Source organism: Oryctolagus cuniculus, chromosome 3 (assembly GCF_051225735.1).
Source record: "Oryctolagus cuniculus isolate XC-2025 breed Fujian yellow rabbit chromosome 3, ASM5122573v1, whole genome shotgun sequence".
In the NCBI taxonomy this organism is placed as follows: Eukaryota; Metazoa; Chordata; class Mammalia; order Lagomorpha; family Leporidae; genus Oryctolagus; species Oryctolagus cuniculus.
The window spans coordinates 37,084,110-37,104,669 of NC_142869.1; the positions used below are offsets into that span (position 1 = coordinate 37,084,110).

A 20,560-nucleotide genomic window follows, 5' to 3' on the forward strand; every position below is an offset into this window, starting at 1 on the left:
TGTCATGGCAAAACTACTCTGTCTACGGGGGTGAAACTCTAACTGGAAAAATTTAATCAGCCACAATTATCTTAAGGTATCCTCAATATATACAATCAAGGATGGGATTAAATTAATTATGGCATATGCATTTGGAGGCAGACTATGTAGCTAGAAAATCATAAAAATCACATATAAATATGGGGAAATGTTTAGAATATACTGGTAGCTGCAGTAGATAAGAATTACATTTGCCTGCTACTGACAATGTAAGATTAATAACGGTGGCTTATAAAGGACAGCGGTTTACTTTCTCTCTGGTAACATGAAGCCCAGAGAGAGGTGACTGTTTGGCATTTGTTCAGTGATCAATCCTCTTGGGCTTGTGACTGGTGCTGTGGCATAGCGGGTAAAGCTGCCGCCGGCAGTGCCAGCATCCCATATGGGCGCTGTTTCGAGTTCCAGCTGTTCTTCGAATCCAGCTCTCTGCTATGGCCTGGGAAAGCAATGGAAGATGGCCCAAGTCCTTGGGCCCCTGCACCTGTGTGGGAAGACCTAGAAGAAGCTCCTGGCTCCTGGCTTTGGATTGGCCCAGCTCTAGCCGTTGCGGCCATTTGGGGAGTGAACCAGTGGATGGAAGACCTCTCTGCTTCTCTGTAACTCTGCCTTTCAAATAAATCCTTTTTTTTTTTTTTTTAAGATTTATTTATTTATTTGAAAGTCAAAGTTACACAGAGAGAGAGAGGTCTTCCATCCACTGGTTCACTCCCCAATTGGCTGCAACGGCTGGAGCTGCGCCCATCCAAAGCCAGGAGCCAGGAGCTTCTTCCAGGTCTCTCACACGGGTGCAGGGGCCCAAGGACTTAGGCCACCTTCCACTGCTTTCCTAGGCCCTAGCAGAGAGCTGGATAGGAAGTGGAGCAACCGGATCTTGAGCCAGCATCCATATGGGATGCTGGCGCTTCAGGCCAGGGCATTAACCTGCTGCACCACAGCGCCAGCCCCAAAAATAGATTTATAACAAACATATCTGATAAAAATTGTATGAAGAACATACAAAATATTCCAGTAAGTTATGTAAACAAGTCAAAAACTTTTTAAATGGGCAAAGTATTTGAATTGGCCATTCAGAGGAAATGCAAATGGCCAACAAATACTGGAAAGGCATTCAAATTCAGTTGCAATTAAGGAAGTTAAAACTGAAACCACCACTAAAAATCATTGTTTATCAGTTTTACAACACTTAGAAAGTCTGACAGTAGAGAGCATTGATAAGATATGCAATAACTACAGTTATTGTACAAAGTGAGTGGAAATTGGTGTGACCAATCTGCATATCAATTTGGCACCCTCTGGGAAATCTAAGATATGCACAGCCCATGATCCAACCCTTGAGAAACCACACATAGTGTCCCAGAAGATACATATGCACTATCTGTACTACTCATCATCAATTTGTTCAGTTTTGTTTTCTGTTGCTATAACAGGACCCCTGAAAATGGATAATTTACAAACAAAAGAGGCTTATTTTGGGTCACAGTTCTGGAGGCTGGGAAGTTCAAGATTGGGTGGCCGTGCACTGCTTCAACTCATGGTGGAAAAGCAAAGAAGAAGCAGGCAAGGGTGAAAGTAACAAAACAAGAGAGGCAATTTCACATTATAGATTATAATCTATCATCATTATAATCTCACATTATAGATACAGCATGTTGTCCCTGGTAACCAAGTGAGTAAAGCCAGTCTTGTGAGAAAGGTATTAATCCTCCATAATAACCTGCCTTTCTTTTTTTTAAAAAAAAAAAGATTTATTTTATTTATTTGAAAGACAGAGTTACAGAGAGAGGTCTTCCATCCGATGGTTCACTCCCCAACTGGCTGCAACAGCCAGAGCTGTGCCGATCCAAAGCCAGGAGCCAAGAGCTTCTTCCAGGTCTCCCATGTGGGTGCAGGGACCCAAGGACATGGGCCATCTTCTACTGCTTTCCCTGGCCATAGCAGAGAGCTGGATCAGAAGAGGAGCAGCCGGGACTAGATCCAGCACGCATATGGGATGCTGGCATTTCAGGCCAGGGCTTTAACCAACTGTGCCCCAGCACAGGCCCCCAATAATCTGCCTTTCTAAAAGACCCATCTCCCAACATTGCCACAATGGCCATCAAATTTCAACATGAGTTTTGAAAGGGACAAAATTTCATTCAAACCATAATGACTATATAATCATCTCAATAGATGCAGCAAAAGTATATGAAAAGATTCACATTCAAAATGTAAACTCTTGGTAAACCAGAGATCTTAAATTTAAAGAGTTCCAGGGCCTGCACTATGGCACAGTAGGATAAGTCTCCGCCTGTGGTGCCAGCATCCCATGTGGGCAACTGGTTCATATCCCAGCTGCTCCACTTCTGGTGCAGCTCTCTGCTATGGCCTAGAAAAACAGTGAAAGATGGCCAAAGTGCTTGGGCCCTGCATCTGCATGGGAGATGTGGAAGAAGCTCCTGGCTCCTCTGGCTTCCGCCTGGCCCAGCCCTGGCTGTTGCAGCCACTTGGAGAGTGAACCAGCAGATGAAAGCTCGCTCTCTCTCTCTCTCTAGTACTCGGCTTTTGAAATAAAAATAAATGGATATTTTCTTTTAAAAAGATTTCTTTATTTCAAATTCAGAATTTGTGTCCCAGCTGCTACTCCTCTGATCTAACTCTTTGCTTATGACCTGGGAAAGCAGTAGAAGATGGCACAAGGCCTTGGGCCCCTGCACCAGTGTGGGAGACCTGGAAGAAGCTCCTGGCTCCGGATCTGCTCTTTGCTATGCTGAATGTTGATAGTTCACATATTGTTAATTTACAGTTAAATATGGCTATAACAAGAACTTTGGAATAAAAAAATCTTGGGTTCAGATTCTGAGGTCTGGTTTACTAGACATATAATCTTCACCAAGGTATTTAATCTTTCTGAGCTTGTCTCTTCTCCATAAAATTGTGATAATAATATTCAGAAATGTTGTAAGGATTAACTGATAAATACAAATCACCTGTCAGTCAATAACTGTTATTTATTACATTTTGAAACTAAGTTAAGTGAATATATGCCTAGTGAAGAACATTTCTGCTTCCCAGGATTGCTGATGGTACAAATTGCTGTAGAGCTTGAGGAAGGGCGGCCAAGGGAAAAGGAAAGTACATGCTGCAAGCTAGCAAGTCATTGGGTGATTACAGGAAAGCCGGTATTCCGGGTTCTACATACATTACTGGAAAGTAAATGATTAAACATATTGCCATTCACTGTGCATTTAATTTCACTTCTTTATATCTATGAACAAAGTCCAAGCAATACTTTATAAAGTGAATATAATTCCTTTTCCATAACAAGTGATTCAGCACATTTCTGCTCATTTTCTAAAATAAATGCTTTTGGTTCTTCCGTGTGAGAAGAATTACTGCAAAGCTAAGGTAAGTAAAGAAATTTTAGGGGTGGACATTGTGGTGCAGTGGGTCAAGCTGTAGCTTGCAATGCCTGCATCCCATAGGGGTGTGCCTGGTTTGGATCTCTGCTTCCTATCCAGCTTTCTGCTGATGTGCCTGAAAAGGCAGCAGATGATGACCCCATTACTTGGGAACCTGCCATCTACATCAGAGACCCAGATGCAGTAACAGGCTCTTGGCTTTGGCCTAACCCATCCCTGGCTGTTGTGAGCATCTGGAGAGCAAATCAGAAGATGAAGAACTCTCTCTTGCTCTCTCGCTCTCTCTCTCCCTTCTCTTCCTCCTTGTCTCTCTCTCTCTCCCTTCCTCTCTCTTCTATGCTTTCAAACAAATAAATAAATTTAAATATTTTTAATTCTAAGATTTAATGATTGTGGTTTAGATAATCTCAGATATAAAAATTAGCTAAGTATTAGAAGACTAAGTGATTATGAATATATAATTTTTTGGTTTTTTTATTTTATTTATTTATTTTTTTGACAGGCAGAGTGGACAGTGAGAGAGAGAGGCAGAGAGAAAGGTATTCCTTTGCTGTTGGTTCACCCTCCAATGGCTGCCACGGCCGGCGTGCTGCGGCCGGCGCACCGCACTGATCCGAAGGCAGGAGCCAGGTACTTCTCCTGGTCTCCCATGGGGTGCAGGGCCCAAGCACTTGGGCCATCCTCCACTGCACTCCCTGGCCACAGCAGAGAGCTGGCCTGGAAGAGGGGCAACCGGGACAGAATCCGGCGCCCCGACTGGGACTAGAACCTGGTGTGCTGGTGCCGCAAGGCGGAGGATTAGCCTAGTGAGCCGCGGCGCCGGCATGAATATATAATTTCAACTTCAAATTATTACACATGCAGTATAAACACAACACTTATTCCCCACAATTCAATGTCTTCAGCTAAAAATTAGGAAAATAATATTTACAATTGTCTTTATCACAGAAATTTTGTGAACACAAGTTAAACAATGTGTGAATATAATTTGAAATAAAGTGAATACTAAATTCTACCTATCTTATTGGGAAAAAAAATAAGCTCACATGAAATATAGTATACAGAATATAGTATATACAATGGGTATTTTGGAAACTCTACAACACTTTGCAAGGTTTTACTACAACTACTACTATAATAGGACATTAATCAAATACATTAGTATTTAAAAGGAAGATAAAAATAGAAAATGGGGTATAGGGGCCGGTTTGTGGCATAGCAGGTAAAACCGCTGCCTGCGATGCTGGCATCTCACACAGATGATGGTTCTGGTCCTGGCTGCTCCACTTCTGATCCAGCTCCCTGATAATGCACCTGGGAAAGCAGTAGAAGATGGCCCAAGTCCTTGGGCCCCTGCACCCACATGGGAGACCCAGAAGCAGCTCCTGGCTCCTGGCTTCAGATTAGCCCTGCTCTAGCCATTATGGCCATTTAGGAGTGAACCAGTGGATGGAAGATCTTTCTGCCTCTCTCTCTCTCTCTCTGTAACTCTGCCCTTCAAATAAATAAATAAATCTTTAAAAACAAATGAGGATAACAAGGGCAGACTTCAGTGCAGTGGTTAAGATGTCACTTGGGACTCTCATGTCCCACATTGGAGTCCCTGGTCCGAGAGTCTTCTCTTCTCATTCCTATCCAATTTCCAAATAATGTGTACCCTGGGAGACAGCAGATGATGGCTCAATTATTTTGGCCCCTATGGGAGATCCGGACTGAGTTGTAAGCTCCTGTCTTTGGACTGGCCCAGCCAAGCCCTGGCTATTAAGGACATCTGCAGGTTGAACCAACGGATGGGAGATCTCTATCTCTCTGCTTTCCAAATTAGCAAATCTGGTGATAACAATATTTTCCTTATTACACATCAAACCGCTAATTCCTTATAACCTATCTATGCTTTGGAAGGATGAATCTAAACAATGAAAAATTCATTCCACTGTATTAGGAGAATTGATTAGTTGAGGAAAAAAAAAAACACATGAGCTACACTTATCCTATACACCAAAAACAATTCCAATATATGAAAAATAAAGATATACAAAGGCAATACATAAGTTAAGGTAAATGTTTATCTAGTTGAAGGAGGAAGACTGACTAAATATAGAATTTATCAAAAAAATTTTAAAGATTTATTTTATTTCTTTGAAAGACAGAGTTACAGAGAGAGGTAGAGCCAGACAGAGAGAGGTCTCCCATTCCTTTGGTTCACTCCCCAAATGACCACAACGGCCAGAGCTGAGCTGATCTAAAACCAGGAGCTTCTTCTGGGTTTCCTATGTGGGCGCAGGGGCCCAAAAACTTGGGCCGTCTTCTACTGCTTTCCCAGGCCATAGCAGAGAGCTGGATTGGAAAAGGAGCAGCCAAGACTCGAACTGGCTCCCATATGGGATACTGGTGCTACAGGCTGAGGTTTTAACCCATTGCGCCACACTGCTGGCCCCAGAAGTTATCAAAATTAAAAGGCAAACTACAAACAGGTAAAAATAATTGTTACAGACAGGGTTAATACACTTAATATATAAAATAGGTTGTTTCACACAGCAGCCTTGAATAAAAAATAAAATGGACTTTGTATATTGACATGGTAAGAATCTGAGACTAAAATAGGCATCCACAATTAAAAAACAAAACTATACATTACATTTAACTTTTCTTTCTCCCTGGTTCCTGGGATTTAATCTAAATTCTTGGAATTTTCCAAGTAATATGATGTCTTTGTTTTTCATTAGTTCCTCGGATTATACCTGAGTTTATGTAATGTGAGACAGCATGGAGGGCCCATATATATCTTCAGAATGGGGGCTGTTCATACCAAAAAGACAATTAGGTGATTAGAAGATTGGATCTTTGAACCACTTGGTAGTAGCCCATCTTCGAGGGGGACTGGAGAATGAATACAAGGATTCATTGAATCCTGCCTATGTAAGAAACCCCGATAAAAACAGTGGACGTGAAGCTCAGTGGAGCTTCCTCATTGGTGAACACCTTGATGACAGGAAATGGATGTTCCCTAACCACAAGGAGAGGGCATGCAAATTCCACAGACACTGTGGGCTCCACAGACACTGCTCTATTATGACTCTTTACTTGATTCGTCTTGAAGTGATTCTCTCAAGATTCCTAGCTAAGTGGCAAAACTAGTTCCCCAGTCCTTCTACTCCTTTTACTTCATAGCAGTTTCACATATCTCACAAACTACTTATCCTACAAGTATCCAATGCTGTGTTTTCTGTAACAGGTTACTATTAGAAGGGTACAGACAAAGTTAGAGAAGTAAAGTGGATATAAAGTTGCAGGATGGGGCCGGCGCCGTGGCTCAATAGGCTAATCCTCCACCTTGCGGCGCCGGCACACCGGGTTCTAGTCCCGGTTGGGGCGCCGGATTCTGTCCCGGTTGCCCCTCTTCCAGGCCAGCTCTCTGCTATGGCCAGGGAGTGCAGTGGAGGATGGCCCAGGTGCTTGGGCCCTGCACCCCATGGGAGACCAGGAAAAAGCACCTGGCTCCTGGCTCCTGCCAGGATCAGCGCGGTGCGCCGGCTGCAGCGGCGGCCATTGGAGGGTGAACCAGCGGCAAAGGAAGACCTTTCTCTCTCTGTCTCTCTCTCACTGTCCACTCTGCCTGTCAAAAAAAAAAAAAAAAAAAAAAACCCAAAAATTTAAAAAAAAAAAAAAAAAAAGTTGCAGGATGAGTTTAAGAGATATTAGAAACCATCAATATACATGGAAAGGTTGTAACTAAATTAAATTCATGTCACTTTTTTTTTTTTTTTTTTTTTGACAGGCAGAGCTAGACAGTGAGAGAGAGAGAGAGAGAGAGAAAGTCTTCCTTTTTCTGTTGGTTCACCCCCTAAGTGGCCACTACGGCTAGCGCGTTGTTCCTGGCACGCTGCACCAATCTGAAGCCAGGAGCCAGGTGCTTCTTCCTGCTCTCCCAAGTGGGTGCAGGGCCCAAGGACTTGGGCCAACCTCCACTGTCTTCCCAGGCCACAGCAGAGTTGGACTGGAAGAGCAGCAACAGGGACAGAATCTGTCACCCCAACAGGGACTAGAACCCGGGGTGCCGGAGCCACAGGTGGAGGATTACCCTAGTGAGCAGCGGCGCCGCTCAAATTCATGTCACTTTAAATCATCTTTTGTTCCTTTATAGTTTTTATACTGGAAATAGGTAAAGCTCTAGTTCTCTATTCACTACGACAGAGTTAACCTCTATGGAACTGTAAAACCTAGTGTAATTAAAAATTGAAATGATCTCAGTGTTTCCATGGAGATTAAAGGACACCATGAATAAATAATTACAACTGATACAGAAGTCTTGTTGCTCTGAAAAGCCATACACTGGCTATCACTAGATTTTTTTTTTTTTTTTTTTTTTTTTATCTTTTAGTTAAATTTTTCTTGCAGGTCTAAATATACCTACATTTTTTACAAATGTAATTTTCATTTCAAATCATTACTAAGTATTTTCTTTTTTCTTTTTCTTTTTTGACAGGCAGAGTGGATATTGAGAGAGAGAGACAGAGAGAAAGGTCTTCTTTTTGCCGTTGGTTCACCCTCCAATGGCTGCCACGGTTGGCGCGCTGCGGCCGGCGCACAGTGCTGATCCAAAGCCAGGAGTCAGGTGCTTCTCCTGGTCTCCCATGGGGTGCAGGGCCCAAGCACCTGGGCCATCCTCCACTGCCTTCCCGGGCCACAGCAGAGAGCTGGCCTGGAAGAGGGGCAACCGGGAAAGAATCCGGCGCCCTGACCGGGACTAGAACCCCGTGTGCCGGCACCGCTAGGTGGAAGATTAGCCTATTGAGCCGTGGCGCCGGCCATTACTAAGTATTTTCAAATGTTAATCAAACCTGAACAGAAAAAAATCTCAAGACAGTTAAAATATTTTTAATATTTTTTAAATGCTAGAATTTATACTGCTATCTAACCATATTTTAGGTAAAGGAAAATATAAATGAAATACTTTTAAGTTATTCAATATCAAAATTAAATAATGCATAAACAAGATAAATATTGTTTAAGGTACTTGCTTTTTTTTTAAACAAGCAAACAAAAAGACTAGAAAGTAGACAGACTTTTCTGATGATTTTATTATCAAGCCTAGAAATGTCTTCACTTGCAGAAAGTATTCCATATAAATATGGTACTTCACAGGACTATTAGACTGGAGTTACCATCTATCATCATGTCCCTGGTTTATAACAATATATATTTGTTAAGGGACTGAAGAGACTGCCTTAATGAGCAAGTAATCTAATTTGAAGTCTTTCAGCACCCACATTCCCTCAGACATTCCAAAGTGGACTCAACTGACCAGTTTGAAGTATTCTTCATGTTTTAACTTCTTAGCCATTATTCCTGCACCAACCAACCTAAGTGTTGGAAGGCCCCAGGGCCAGACCCTGAGCTTTCTTCTCTTCTTTTCTTCTTTCTTCTCAGGTGCCTTCTCTGTTCCCTAGTATCAAATACCATCCATGTTGATAGGTGATAAAAATGTTTGTCTAAGCCTAAGCTCTAGTTTTGTAGCTCTAAGGAATTACTGAACATTTCTATTTAAAAGTCAAGTTAACCAGGTCTACAAGAAATCTTGCTTTTCTTTTCCAAATCTATTCCATTCTATCAGTGTTGTTCTTTTTTTAAAATTATTTATTTAAAATAATAAATTAATAAATAAATTTATTTGAAAGGCAGAGTTACAGAGAGCCAGAGGCAGAGGCAGAGGCAGAGGGAAAGAGAGGTCTTCTATCCACTGGTTCATTTCCCAGTGACTGCAATAGCTGGAGCTGGGCCAATCTAAAGCCAGGAACCAGGAGCTTCTTCCAGGTCTCCCATGCAGGTACAGGGACCCAAGTACTTGAGCAATTTTCCACTGCTTTCCCAGGCCACAGCAGAGAGCTGGATCAGGATTCAAACTGGTACCCATATGGGATGCCAGCACTGCAGGTGGTAGCTCTACCCACTAACCCACAGTGCTTAGTGTTCTTAAATTCAGTAAAATTCACTACTGTTCATACAATTACTCAAGGCTAAAACCCTGGAAGTCATTGTTTACTCCTCCCCTTCCTTCACTTACCACTATCCCAACAACTAATCAATCAGCAAATCTTGATTCTATCTCCAAAATATATCCTGAATTTGTCCATGTCCATTTCTCTTTGCCTCAAACATCACTGTAGTTCCAAACTACCAAAGCTCTCACCTGTGCAACTGCTAATTGGTTTCCAAATTTCCAGTCATGTCTCTCTATAATAAATTATCTTACAACATATAAACCAAGGCATATGACAATTCCACTAAAAAAACCTCTACAAAAATGGGCATCTAGCCTAGTGGTTAAGACTCTGATGTTCCACACTGGAATACCTCGGTTTGATTCCTTGCTCTGATTCTTGATTTCTGTTGCCTGCTAACACACATCATAGGCAAAAGTGGTGATGGCTCAAGTAACTGAGGTCCTGTCACCGACATGGGAGACCCAGATTGTGTTTCCACCTCCTGGCTTTGGCCCCAACCTGTCATTGGAGGCATTTGGGGAGTGACCCAGGGGTGTAAGAACTGCCTTTCTACCTCTCAAATGAATAAAGTTCTTAAAAACTGTGGTTTCACTCTTCCATTTGAACACTTTTATAATGTTCATTGTACTTAAAATTAGTCCTGTGATTACCAAGGACTCCAAAGCCTTTTGTACCTCTCTAATCTCATTTTATAAAACCTCCTCTATTGAGCTCTAAGTTAGGCTACATTGGCTTTCTAATCTACTGGTAAAGCAAAACTGAGTTTCCTACTTACTGTGATAGGAAGAACACTACTTTGACAGATCTTAGCAGTATCTCTGAGGGAAAAGGTCAAAGATCAGATATTTATGAGGCTTTGGGTATCCTGTTTATATTGGGTTTTCAGTGCAAGGACCTGATTGGTATATTATTCACCAGGCTAACAGGCCACAGCTTCTCATCAGAGTCCTTCTCAGAAAAATGGGCTGGCTTAGTACCTCTGGGAGCAGCCTGTGGGAGGCATAGCTCCTGTACAGCACAGTAGCTGGGGCCATTCATCAGTCATCCATGTACAGCAAGGGCTCTGGGAGACTCATTTTCTTTTCTTTTTTTTTTTTTTTTTTTTTTTTTGACAGGCAGAGTGGACAGTGAGAGAGAGAGACAGAGAGAGAAAGGTCTTCCTTTTGCCGTTGGTTCACCCTCCAATGGCTGCCGCTGCAGCCGGCGCACCGCGCTGATCCTGGCAGGAGCCAGGAGCCAGGTGCTTTTCCTGGTCTCCCATGGGGTGCAGGGCCCAAGCACCTGGGCCATCCTCCACTGCACTCCCTGGCCATAGCAGAGAGCTGGCCTGGAAGAGGGGCAACCGGGACAGAATCCGGCGCCCCAACCGGGACTAGAACCCGGTGTGCCGGCGCCGCTAGGTGGAGGATTAACCTATTGAGCCACGGCGCCGGCTCGAGACTCATTTTCATAGCTATCACAGCCCATCCTTTGCACAGAGCAGTTTTCTTTCTACAAGACCTGGGTGCAGGTTTCTGTGGGCCTATTTTCCTAAGAGCAAATACTGGTGGGAAATTCAGACATTTCAGTTGATATTCCAGATTCTAAGTAGTATTCACACTCTTCCTCTTCTGCTAGCTATGCTAATTCTCTCGCCCTAAGCTATCATCTCATCAGATTTTTGTGGCATGTTGGTGATATGACCCAAATCTTAATTCTTCAAGTACCTGAGCAGTCATATTGTTCTCAGGTAGCACTGTTGCACGTGTCCTTTCACAGTTACAACGGGGCACGGTAGTACCAAAAGGTGCTCAAATGGATCATCTGAGCATCGTTTTGTTCTAGTGCTCTACTTTTTCCTGCTGATGTTGGCATTACCATTGCTAGAATGTCCATGTCTTTTCTCACGTGCTGGTCTCTGGACATGACAGTTCCAAAGTGCATTGACACAGATATATTGTAGGTCAATAAAAACTTTGTTTCCATGGCTGGCACCGTGGCACAGGAAGTTAATCCTTGGCCTGTGGTGCCGGCATCCCATATGGGCGCCAGTTCTAGTCCCGGCTGCTCCTCTTCCAATCCAGCTCTCTGCTATGGCCTGGGAAAGCAGTAGAAGATGGCCCAAGTGATTGGGTCCCTGCACCCATGTGGGAGACCCGGAAGAAGCTCCTGGCTCCTGGCTTCGGATTGGTGCGGCTGCAGCCCTTGAGACCATTTGGGGAGTGAACCAACAGAAGGAAGACCTTTCTCTCTGTCTCTCCCTCTCAGTGTCTGTAACTCTACCTCCCAAATAAATAAAATCTTAAAAAAAAAATGTTTCCCCTGCCGAAAGTGTCCTCCTGCTGAGGACCATTCTTTTTTGTATCTCCACCCTACAGGGCCCAGAACTGAAAGGACACAAAGCACATCATTCCCCTGTGCATCACTGGAAACAACAATGCATAGGGTTACTCCTATTTCCATCCCTTGGATCCTGGACCCAAATATTCTTTCCTGTTGAGAACACTCAGAGAAATCTCTGATTTAGTGCATACATTGCATCTTCAAGGATGCTACCAATCTTTTCAGAGTGTTGCCTCCAAGTTAATGCTGCAGTTGTCTCTTTAGAAGGCCATTCCAGCATTCTATTAACTTACCATCTTAAGAGTGCAGTAATTTCTTTAAGAAACCATATTGATCATCTTGCATAAATATTCATATCTTCCTATAATTATGCTGAACCTACTATTAATTGTACCCTTTAACAAAGATGACCAACTTTAATCCCACTTGAAGGGTGAAAACTATAAGACAGAATACCCAGAAATATTTAAACATTTTTCTCCATAAGCATGCCTTTCATATTATATTAATAATTTTAAGGAGTTTATGTAAGTAATAGCATCCAAGAGTGCTTTCATATTTTATAAATCTATATTTATTTTGATTAATAATTTTTAAGTTTTTTTTTTTTTTTTTTTTTTTTGGACAGGCAGAGTGGACAGTGAGAGAGAGAGACAGAGAGAAAGGTCTTCCTTTGCCGTTGGTTCACCCTCCAATGGCCGCCGCGGTCGGCTTGCTGCGGCCGGCGCACCACGCTGATCCGATGGCAGGAGCCAGGAGCCAGGTGCTTTTCCTGGTCTCCCATGGGGTGCAGGGCCCGAGCACCTGGGCCATCCTCCACTGCACTCCCGGGCCACAGCAGAGGGCTGGCCTGGAAGAGGGGCAACCGGGACAGAATCCGGCGCCCCGACCGGGACTAGAACCCGGTGTGCCGGCGCCGCTAGGCGGAGGATTAGCCTAGTGAGCCGCGGCGCCGGCCTAATTTTTAAGTTTTTTGAGAAGCAAATAGAAGAGTGTGTTGCTTCCGGTTCACTCCCTAAATGTCTGGAATGGCCCCCACCTGGGGATGAAGCTAGAAGCCAGGAACACAATCCAAGTCTCGCATACTGGGTAGCAGAGACTCATTTACTTGAGCCATCATTGCTGCCTCCTAGGACCTACACTAACAGAACACTGGAGTCAGGTATCAAACCCCGGTACAGGTTATGGACGTCTTACCTGCTAGGCTAAAATTCTGCTCCCTATATTTATGTTTATTTGTATAACAATAATAGTAAAATTAAAGTGCTTAATGCTTAGTGACCCATATTTGGTCTTTCAGTTTTTGCTTTATATTTTGTTCAAGTAAGCATTTGGTGCAGTGAATAAGATGTTGTGTGAGAATATGTCCCATATGGGAGTGCCTGGGTTCAAGTCCTGGTTCTACTTCTAAATCCTGCTTCCTGCTGATGAGCCACATGGGAAGCAACAGGTGATGACCCAAGTACCTGGGCCCCTGCCACCCATGTGGGAGACCTCAACTGGGTTCGGGGCTACTGGTTTTGGCCTGGCCCAACCCAAACTGTTGTGGGCATTTGGGAATGAGCAGATGGAAGATCTCTCTTTGCCTTTCAAATAAACAAAAACAAACCAATAATTTTTAAAAGTTAATGGAAAAGTTACTGGGGCTGGGGTTGTGGTGGAGATTAAGCTGCTAATTATGATGCTGGCATTCCCTATCTGAGTACCAGTTTGAGTCCCAGGTGTTCTGTTTCAGATTCAGCTCCCTGTCAATGAGTCTGAGAAGGCAGTGGAAGATGGCCCAAGTATCTGGGGCTCTGCCACCAATATGGGAGACCAATACTGAGTTCCTGGCTCCCAGCTTCAGCCTAACCCAGACCAGGCTGTTAAAGCTATGGTTGTTTTTTTTTTTTTTTTTTTGATTTATTTATTCATTTGAGAGGTAGAGTTAGAGAGAAGAAAAGGAGAGACAGAAGGAGAGAGATCTTCTATCTACTGGTTCACTCCCCAAATGGCCACAACAACCAGGGCCAGGCCAGTCTGAAGCCAGGAGCCAGGAGCTTCTTCCAGGTCTCCCATGCATGTGCAGGGGCCCAAGGACCTGGTCATCCTCTACTGCCTTCCCAGGTGCAATAGCAGGGAGCTGGATTGGAAGTGGAGCAGCCAGGTCTTGAACTGGTGCCCATATGGGAAGCCAGCACTGCAGGCCAAGGCCTCAACACACAAAACCACAGTGTTTGCCCCTGTTGCAGCTATTTGAGTGAACCAGCAGATGGAAGATCTCTTTGTTGTTCTTTTATATAAATAAATAAATATTTTTTAAAAGTTATACGTGGATTTCTAGAATTTTCACACCAAAATAAACTTTGATTACATAATTCCATGAACTTTTTGACATACCCACATATGAAGTTTATATATCAATTTCTCAGTTCAACATTTATCTAAGTTCTTGAAGTTATGTACCTAGAAGTTGTAATTTCAACTTATTTTATATCTGACTTAAATATGAAGTTCTTAAGAATTTCAATAACATAGAAATATCTAAAGATCATAAACTCTTTTTAGTTAGTCATGATTCTAAATTTCTGTAATCTTACAACACTTTACAGAAATAATTATAGGGCTGGCACCGCGGCTCAATAGGCTAATCCTCCGCCTTGCGGCGCCAGCACCCCGGGTTCTAGTCCCGGTCGGGGCGCCAGATTCTGTCCCGGTTGCCCCTCTTCCAGGCCAGCTCTCTGCTGTGGCCAGGGAGTGCAGTGGAGGATGGCCCAGGTGCTTGGGCCCTGCACCCCATGGGAGACCAGGAGAAGCACCTGGCTCCTGGCTTCAGATCAGCGCTGTGCACTGGCCGCAGTGCGCCAGCCACAGCGGCCATTGGAGGGTGAACCAACGGCAAAGGAAGACCTTTCTCTCTGTCTCTCTCACTGTCCACTCTGCCTGTCAAAAAATTTAAAAAAAAAAAAATTATAATACCAATGTAAGAAGTTAGAAAAAGTTTCAATTACCAGGCATTTACATGTCTTGTATAAAACAGAATATTGTGTTGCCATTATTTCACATATTAAAGTTAGAAGCATCAATGTGTTTTAAACCCTTAAACTAACTGATTTTAATTCATGTATTTACCAGGATTTTAATAAGCATTTTCCATACAATTTGTAAACTCTGTAGTCATAAACCAAATTATAAAAACACTTATAATCCTATTTAAAACCACTTTATTGGACCCTGTTGCCCCTCTTCCAGGCCAGCTCTCTGCTATGGCCTGGGAGTGCAGTAGAGGATGGCCCAAGTGCTTGGGCCCTGCACCCCACGGGAGACAAGGAGAAGCATCTGGCTCCTGCCTTCGGATCAGCGCGATGCACCGGCCGTGGCGGCCATTGGAGGTTGAACCAACGGCAAAGGAAGACCTTTCTGTCTGTCTCTCTCTCTCTTACTGTCCACTCTGGCTGTCAAAAAACAAAAAACAAAAAACAACAACAACAACAACAACAAAAACAAAAAAGAACCAATAACAAAACAAAAAAACCGCTTTATTGGGGCAAACATTTAGTCTGTGGTAAAGACAGATTGCATCCCACATTGAAGTACCTTGGTTCAATTCCTGGCTCTGAGTTCTGACTTCACCTTCCAACTAGGGAAGACTTTTTGAGGCAGTGGTGATGGCTCAAGTAACTGGGCTCCTGCCACTCATGTGGGAGACCTGGATCAAGTTCCCAGGTGCCAGCTTCATTTCTGGCCCATCCCTGGCTTGCTGCAGGGATTTGTGGAGTGAACCTACAGACAGGAGCTCTCTGTATGTCTATATGTGTATATGCATCTCTCTCTCTCTCTAACTCTTACATAAATGGAATAAATTAAACCCCTTTATCTTGGAATCAAGGCATTTTCTTCATTTCCTACAGTTTTAACCAGAAACATTTTTAAAAAGCAGTTCAATAATCTTTCTTTATATTTTAGGAATTCTTTATCAGAGATTCTTAGAACAAATACATTATAACAAAATAACTGTTTTTGACAATTAATCTTTAAAGTCTCCCAAGACAGGGCAAAAAGGGACAGAAAGAAAAAATGAGAATGAGCCAGCTTCAGTCAAATAAAAAAATTAACACTATAAAAGATAAATTATCTTTTCTTAATTACAGAGAGAGAAAAGTTAAGATTCAGGAAAACCTATATTTTTAAAAAGATTTATTTGAAAGACAGAGTGACCAAAAGAAAGGAAAAGACGAGATAGAAAGAGATCTTGTATATGCTGGTTCACTGCCTAAATGGCCACAATGGCCAGGGTTGGGCCACGTGGAATTCAGGAGCCTGGAACTCCATCCTGGTCTCCATATGGGTGGAAGGAGTCCAGGGTTTTCAGCCATCTTCTGTTGCTTTCCAGGTGCATTAGCGGGGAGCCAGATAGGAAGCACAGTACCTGGGACCTGAACCCTCAGGATGCTGACCCTGCAAGTGGTGGCTTAAACTGCTGTGCCACAAAGCCAGCCCCCGGGAAAACCTATTTTGTGTGCATGTCAACAAACAAAACATAACTAATACAACAGGCTTAAACACTAACCCAGGCTCTTGACAACTTGATTTTGTGCTATTAAAAAGCAGGAATTATTGCCGGCGCCGCGGCTCACTAGGCTAATCCTCCGCCTAGCGGCACCGGCACACCAGGTTCTAGTCCCGGTCGGGGTGCCGGATTCTGTCCCGGTTGCCCCTCTTCCAGGCCAGCCCTCTGCTGTGGCCAGGGAGTGCAGTGGAGGATGGCCCAGGTACTTGGGCCCTGCACCCCATGGGAGACCAGGAAAAGCACCTGGCTCCTGGCTCCTGCCATCGGATCAGCGCGGTGCGCCCACCGCAGCGCGTCGACCGCGGCGGCCATTGGAGGGTGAACCATCGGCAAAGGAAGACCTTGCTCTCTGTCTCTCTCTCTCACTGTCCACTCTGCCTGTCAAAAAATAAAAAATTAAAAAAAAAGCAGGAATTATTAATAATGGAAGTATGGGATTGAGGAGGGGGGAGGGTGTCTTCTACATTAAACAAAGGAATCTTTCTCTTTCAGACAACCAGAACTACTTCCTCCTGAGGTGTTTTGAAAACAAGAATTAGGAAGGTGCAACGGGGCAGAAGGAAATGGCAGAACATAAAATGGGGAAGCAGAATTCAAGGATGAAGAACATTATATTCAAACTGACCTGGAGGGATCTAAAAAATAGTTTTAGATTTTTCACATTTTTCTTTTGTCTTAGCCAAATCTTTTAGAGGTCATATCATAATCTAAATGTATTTTGAAAGTTTCTTCTTTGTCTAAAATGTTGACAAGACGTTTGGGATTTTGGCTTCCTTTTGCTTCAAGTTGCCTCCCAAAAGTTCCCCCAAATAAAGTATGTAATTCCAAATAATCTTCATATCATTTAGAAAGTTAGGAAGACACAATCTGATTCCAGTACAAACACAGATAAGACATAGGAAACTAGCCCAAAGAGTTCATAAAGACATCTGAGGCTGGCTGGCAACAGCCAATCAAATCCTGTGCACCTTGGTTCTTGGGGACCTCCATTATCCCACCACTAGAACTACAAATTTATGGACAAAATAACATGGAAGGAGTTCTAAAAATATTTTCATAAATGACCCGAGGTGTTTTCTCAAAAGATACCAGTTTGAAGAGAAATCTCCTGAACACCTAAGCTTCCACTCATTTTCATCCACCTGCACAATAAAGAAATGACAACCAACAGATACATAGTAGGATCAACAGTAATAATGCAGTTTTCTACTCAAATAAACACTTTCAAAATTTGGTCAACTCATCACAGATTTTGTTTTCTTTCTATTACACATATTTAATATATACAACATGATATTTTAATACACATGGTGGAGTGATTATTACAGTCAAGCAAATTAACATATCCATCATATCATATAGCTATATTTCTGTTTTAATGGTCAGAGTACCTAAAATCTACCTTCTTGGCAAATAAACAGTATACAGTTGGTATCATTAACCACAGTTCTCACATTGTTTAGTAGATATCTAAACTTATTCGTCCTATATAATTCAACTTTGTACCCTTTGAATTCTATTTTCCCATCTCCTGCCAATCCCTCCCACAGCTGGCTCTCACGGTTCACTCTCTATTCCTATGTAAGGAAAAGGTTACTTAATCCTTGGTGTCATTTTCAAACTAAACAAATGAAACTTAGTACTTACTTGATTAAAAAAAAAAATCAGAGCTGAAACTCCACATGAACTTACCTCATCACAGTCACTGGACAGACCTGTGAGGGAGGCTCAAAGGCCTCGGAAAAGCACATGGTTTCCAACCTCAAGGTCTTAGGTCTTGATCAGAATCTGATGAGACCTCTAAGATCATCAAACGCTGGCTCCTTTAAAATACCTCCAAAATAACCTGTGGATAAAGTACAACTAAACTTTGCTTACTGCAAAGAGGGAAAATACTATGATGGTTTCAGCTGTGTCTCACAGTTGGATGTCAGAGATGTTAATATTAATCAGGTTTCTGGTGTCTGGTTTAAGTGGGAGATCTGACTGAGATTGGACATAATCTTTTAGGATAGAACACAGGAATATGAAAGACTGGAAGTCTTCCACAGTCTTCTGCCTTCTTAGACAAATCTGCCATTCCTTCCACAACATCCTATGCTGCTAACTTGAACTGTTCACCAGCTTCAAACTTCCTCTTTGACTTACTTTTCCCTTTGTTTGGACTGACAGAATTTATCATATTACAAGTGGATGATTACGTAACTGTCCTTACACTGCGAGTCCCCACAGGGACAGGATTAGATCTTACAGACCTGTCTACAGCCAGCAGATAATAAAATGTCAGGTTCTCATTAAATGCTGTCATGGTTGATCATGACTAGATAAAAAGCATATAACCATTCTAACTAATCTCTTTTTTTTTTTTTGAAGATTTATTTATTTTATTTGAAAGTCAGATTTACAAAAAGAGAGGAGAGCCAGAGGCGGGGATTCTTTCATCTGTTCACTCCCTAGTTGGTCAAAATGGTTGAAACTGCACCGATCTGGCGCCCTCGCCTTCGTCCACCGCTGCCGCCTCCTTCTTCTGCCGCTCCTGGTGCTGCTTGTGTGCGCGTTCGGTGCGGACCTGGTACCTCTTTTGTGAAGCGGCAGCTGAGGAGACCCCGGCGCTCGCCATGGCCGACGAAAAGCCCAAGGAAGGAGTCAAGACTGAGAACAACGATCATATTAATTTGAAGGTGGCGGGGCAGGATGGTTCTGTGGTGCAGTTTAAGATTAAGAGGCATACACCACTTAGTAAACTAATGAAAGCCTATTGTGAACGACAGGGTTTGTCAATGAGGCAGATCAGATTCCGATTTGACGGGCAGCCAATCAATGAATCAGACACACCTGCACAGTTGGAAATGGAGGACGAAGATACGATTGATGTGTTCCAGCAGCAGACGGGCGGTGTCTACTGAAAAGGGAACCCGCTGCTTTACTCCAGAACTCTGTCCTTCAGACCAAGAACACATTCTCAGCCAGAAAACTGCGACTGGGTTCCACCACACCCTGACTACTGCAGCATAGTCTCTATTCTTTCATTTCCCCTCCCCATTCCTTTATTGTACATAAAGTAACTGGTGTACGTGCACAAGCATATTGCATTTTTTCTTTTCTTTCTCTCCTTTTTTTTTTTTTTGTTAAACTAAATGGCCAATGGTATGTTTTGATTGACATCAAATGGAGATGGAATGGGGAAAAATCCTGGTTCTGTGAAAATACCCCCTTTCTCCATGAGTGGCATGCTCATTCAGCTCTTATCTTTATATTCCAGTAAGTTATTTTGCTCTCACTGTTTTAACAAAAAAAACCAACAACATAAAAATCCTTGCATACCTTGTTTGATTGGAGAATTTTAATGTTTTTCATTTATCATTGTAAAACCAAGGACAATTTTATAACTTTTTTGTACGTAGCTGTTACATGTAGGGCAATCTGTCTTTAAGTAGGGGTAAATTACTCTTAAAAAAATGAATCCTAGATAGTTTTCCCTTCAAGTCAAGCGTCTTGTTGTTTAAATAAACTTCTTGTTTAAAAAAAAAAAAAAAAAAGAAACTGCACCGATCTGAAGTCAGGAGCCAGGAATTTCTTCTGAGTCTCCCACGCAGGTGCAGGCGCCCAAGCACTTGGGCCATCTTCTATTACTTTCCCAGGCCATAGCATAGAGCTAGATAGGAAGTGGAGCAGCTGGGAATCGAAGTGGCACCCATATGGGATGCCAGCACTGTAGGTGGTGGCTTTAACTGCTATGCCATAGCATCAGCCCCACTAATCTCTTTTCTAATTTATGAATATGAACTTCAAACAAGCCCTTAATCAAGAAGGCCCGGTTATCTATTCCCTAGCCTATTTGCTCTCCCACTCTCCTACACAACTATCTTCCATTTCTTTTCTCCTCAACTCCTCAGGACCTCTACCCACCACACACCCATCTTCACTCTTAAGGACCTTGCTTCTTACTTATTTCACTGAGAAAACTGAAGCAACCAGAGAGAATTTCCATAAACTCTCACTTGTATCCACTTACTAATCTCTCTACCCAAGTAGACTGCCTCATCACCTACCCATAGATGAAATATTCGTGTTTCCATCTAAGACACCCAACATGGGCACCAGAGCCCATCCCCTTTCTCCTGTTCAAAAATTCAGCAATGTTCACCCTCAACAATTTTTCCATCTCATTTAGGTTGTTCTCCATTTACTTACTATAAGGATAATCTAAAACCTTCAATGTAGATAGTCATTCTCTTGAAAATAAT

At 42.8% G+C, this 20,560-nt stretch overlaps 2 protein-coding genes across 2 annotated transcripts in view; one reads left to right on the forward strand and one right to left on the reverse strand.

Annotated features, from left to right (window-relative positions):
- Nucleotides 1-17,563: 17,563 nt before the first annotated feature.
- The window catches only part of CARF (calcium responsive transcription factor), a 68,022-nt gene continuing 65,025 nt past the window's right edge, over nucleotides 17,564-20,560 (reverse strand). Inside the window, exon 19 of the transcript XR_011387157.2 lies at nucleotides 17,564-18,159. The gene's annotated coding sequence lies outside the window, so the exon portion shown is untranslated. The remainder of the gene's footprint in view (nucleotides 18,160-20,560) is intronic.
- On the forward strand, nucleotides 18,797-19,398 carry LOC100354027 (small ubiquitin-related modifier 2). The gene has a single exon (XM_002712546.6). The coding sequence runs from the start codon at nucleotides 18,932-18,934 to the stop codon at nucleotides 19,217-19,219; it is 288 nt and encodes a 95-aa protein (XP_002712592.1). The 5' UTR covers nucleotides 18,797-18,931; the 3' UTR covers nucleotides 19,220-19,398.

What these genes read in the sequence shown, in the direction of transcription:
- LOC100354027 (XM_002712546.6), top strand. Translation starts at nt 18,932, where the DNA reads ATGGCCGACGAAAAGCCCAAGGAAGGAGTCAAGACTGAGAACAACGAT.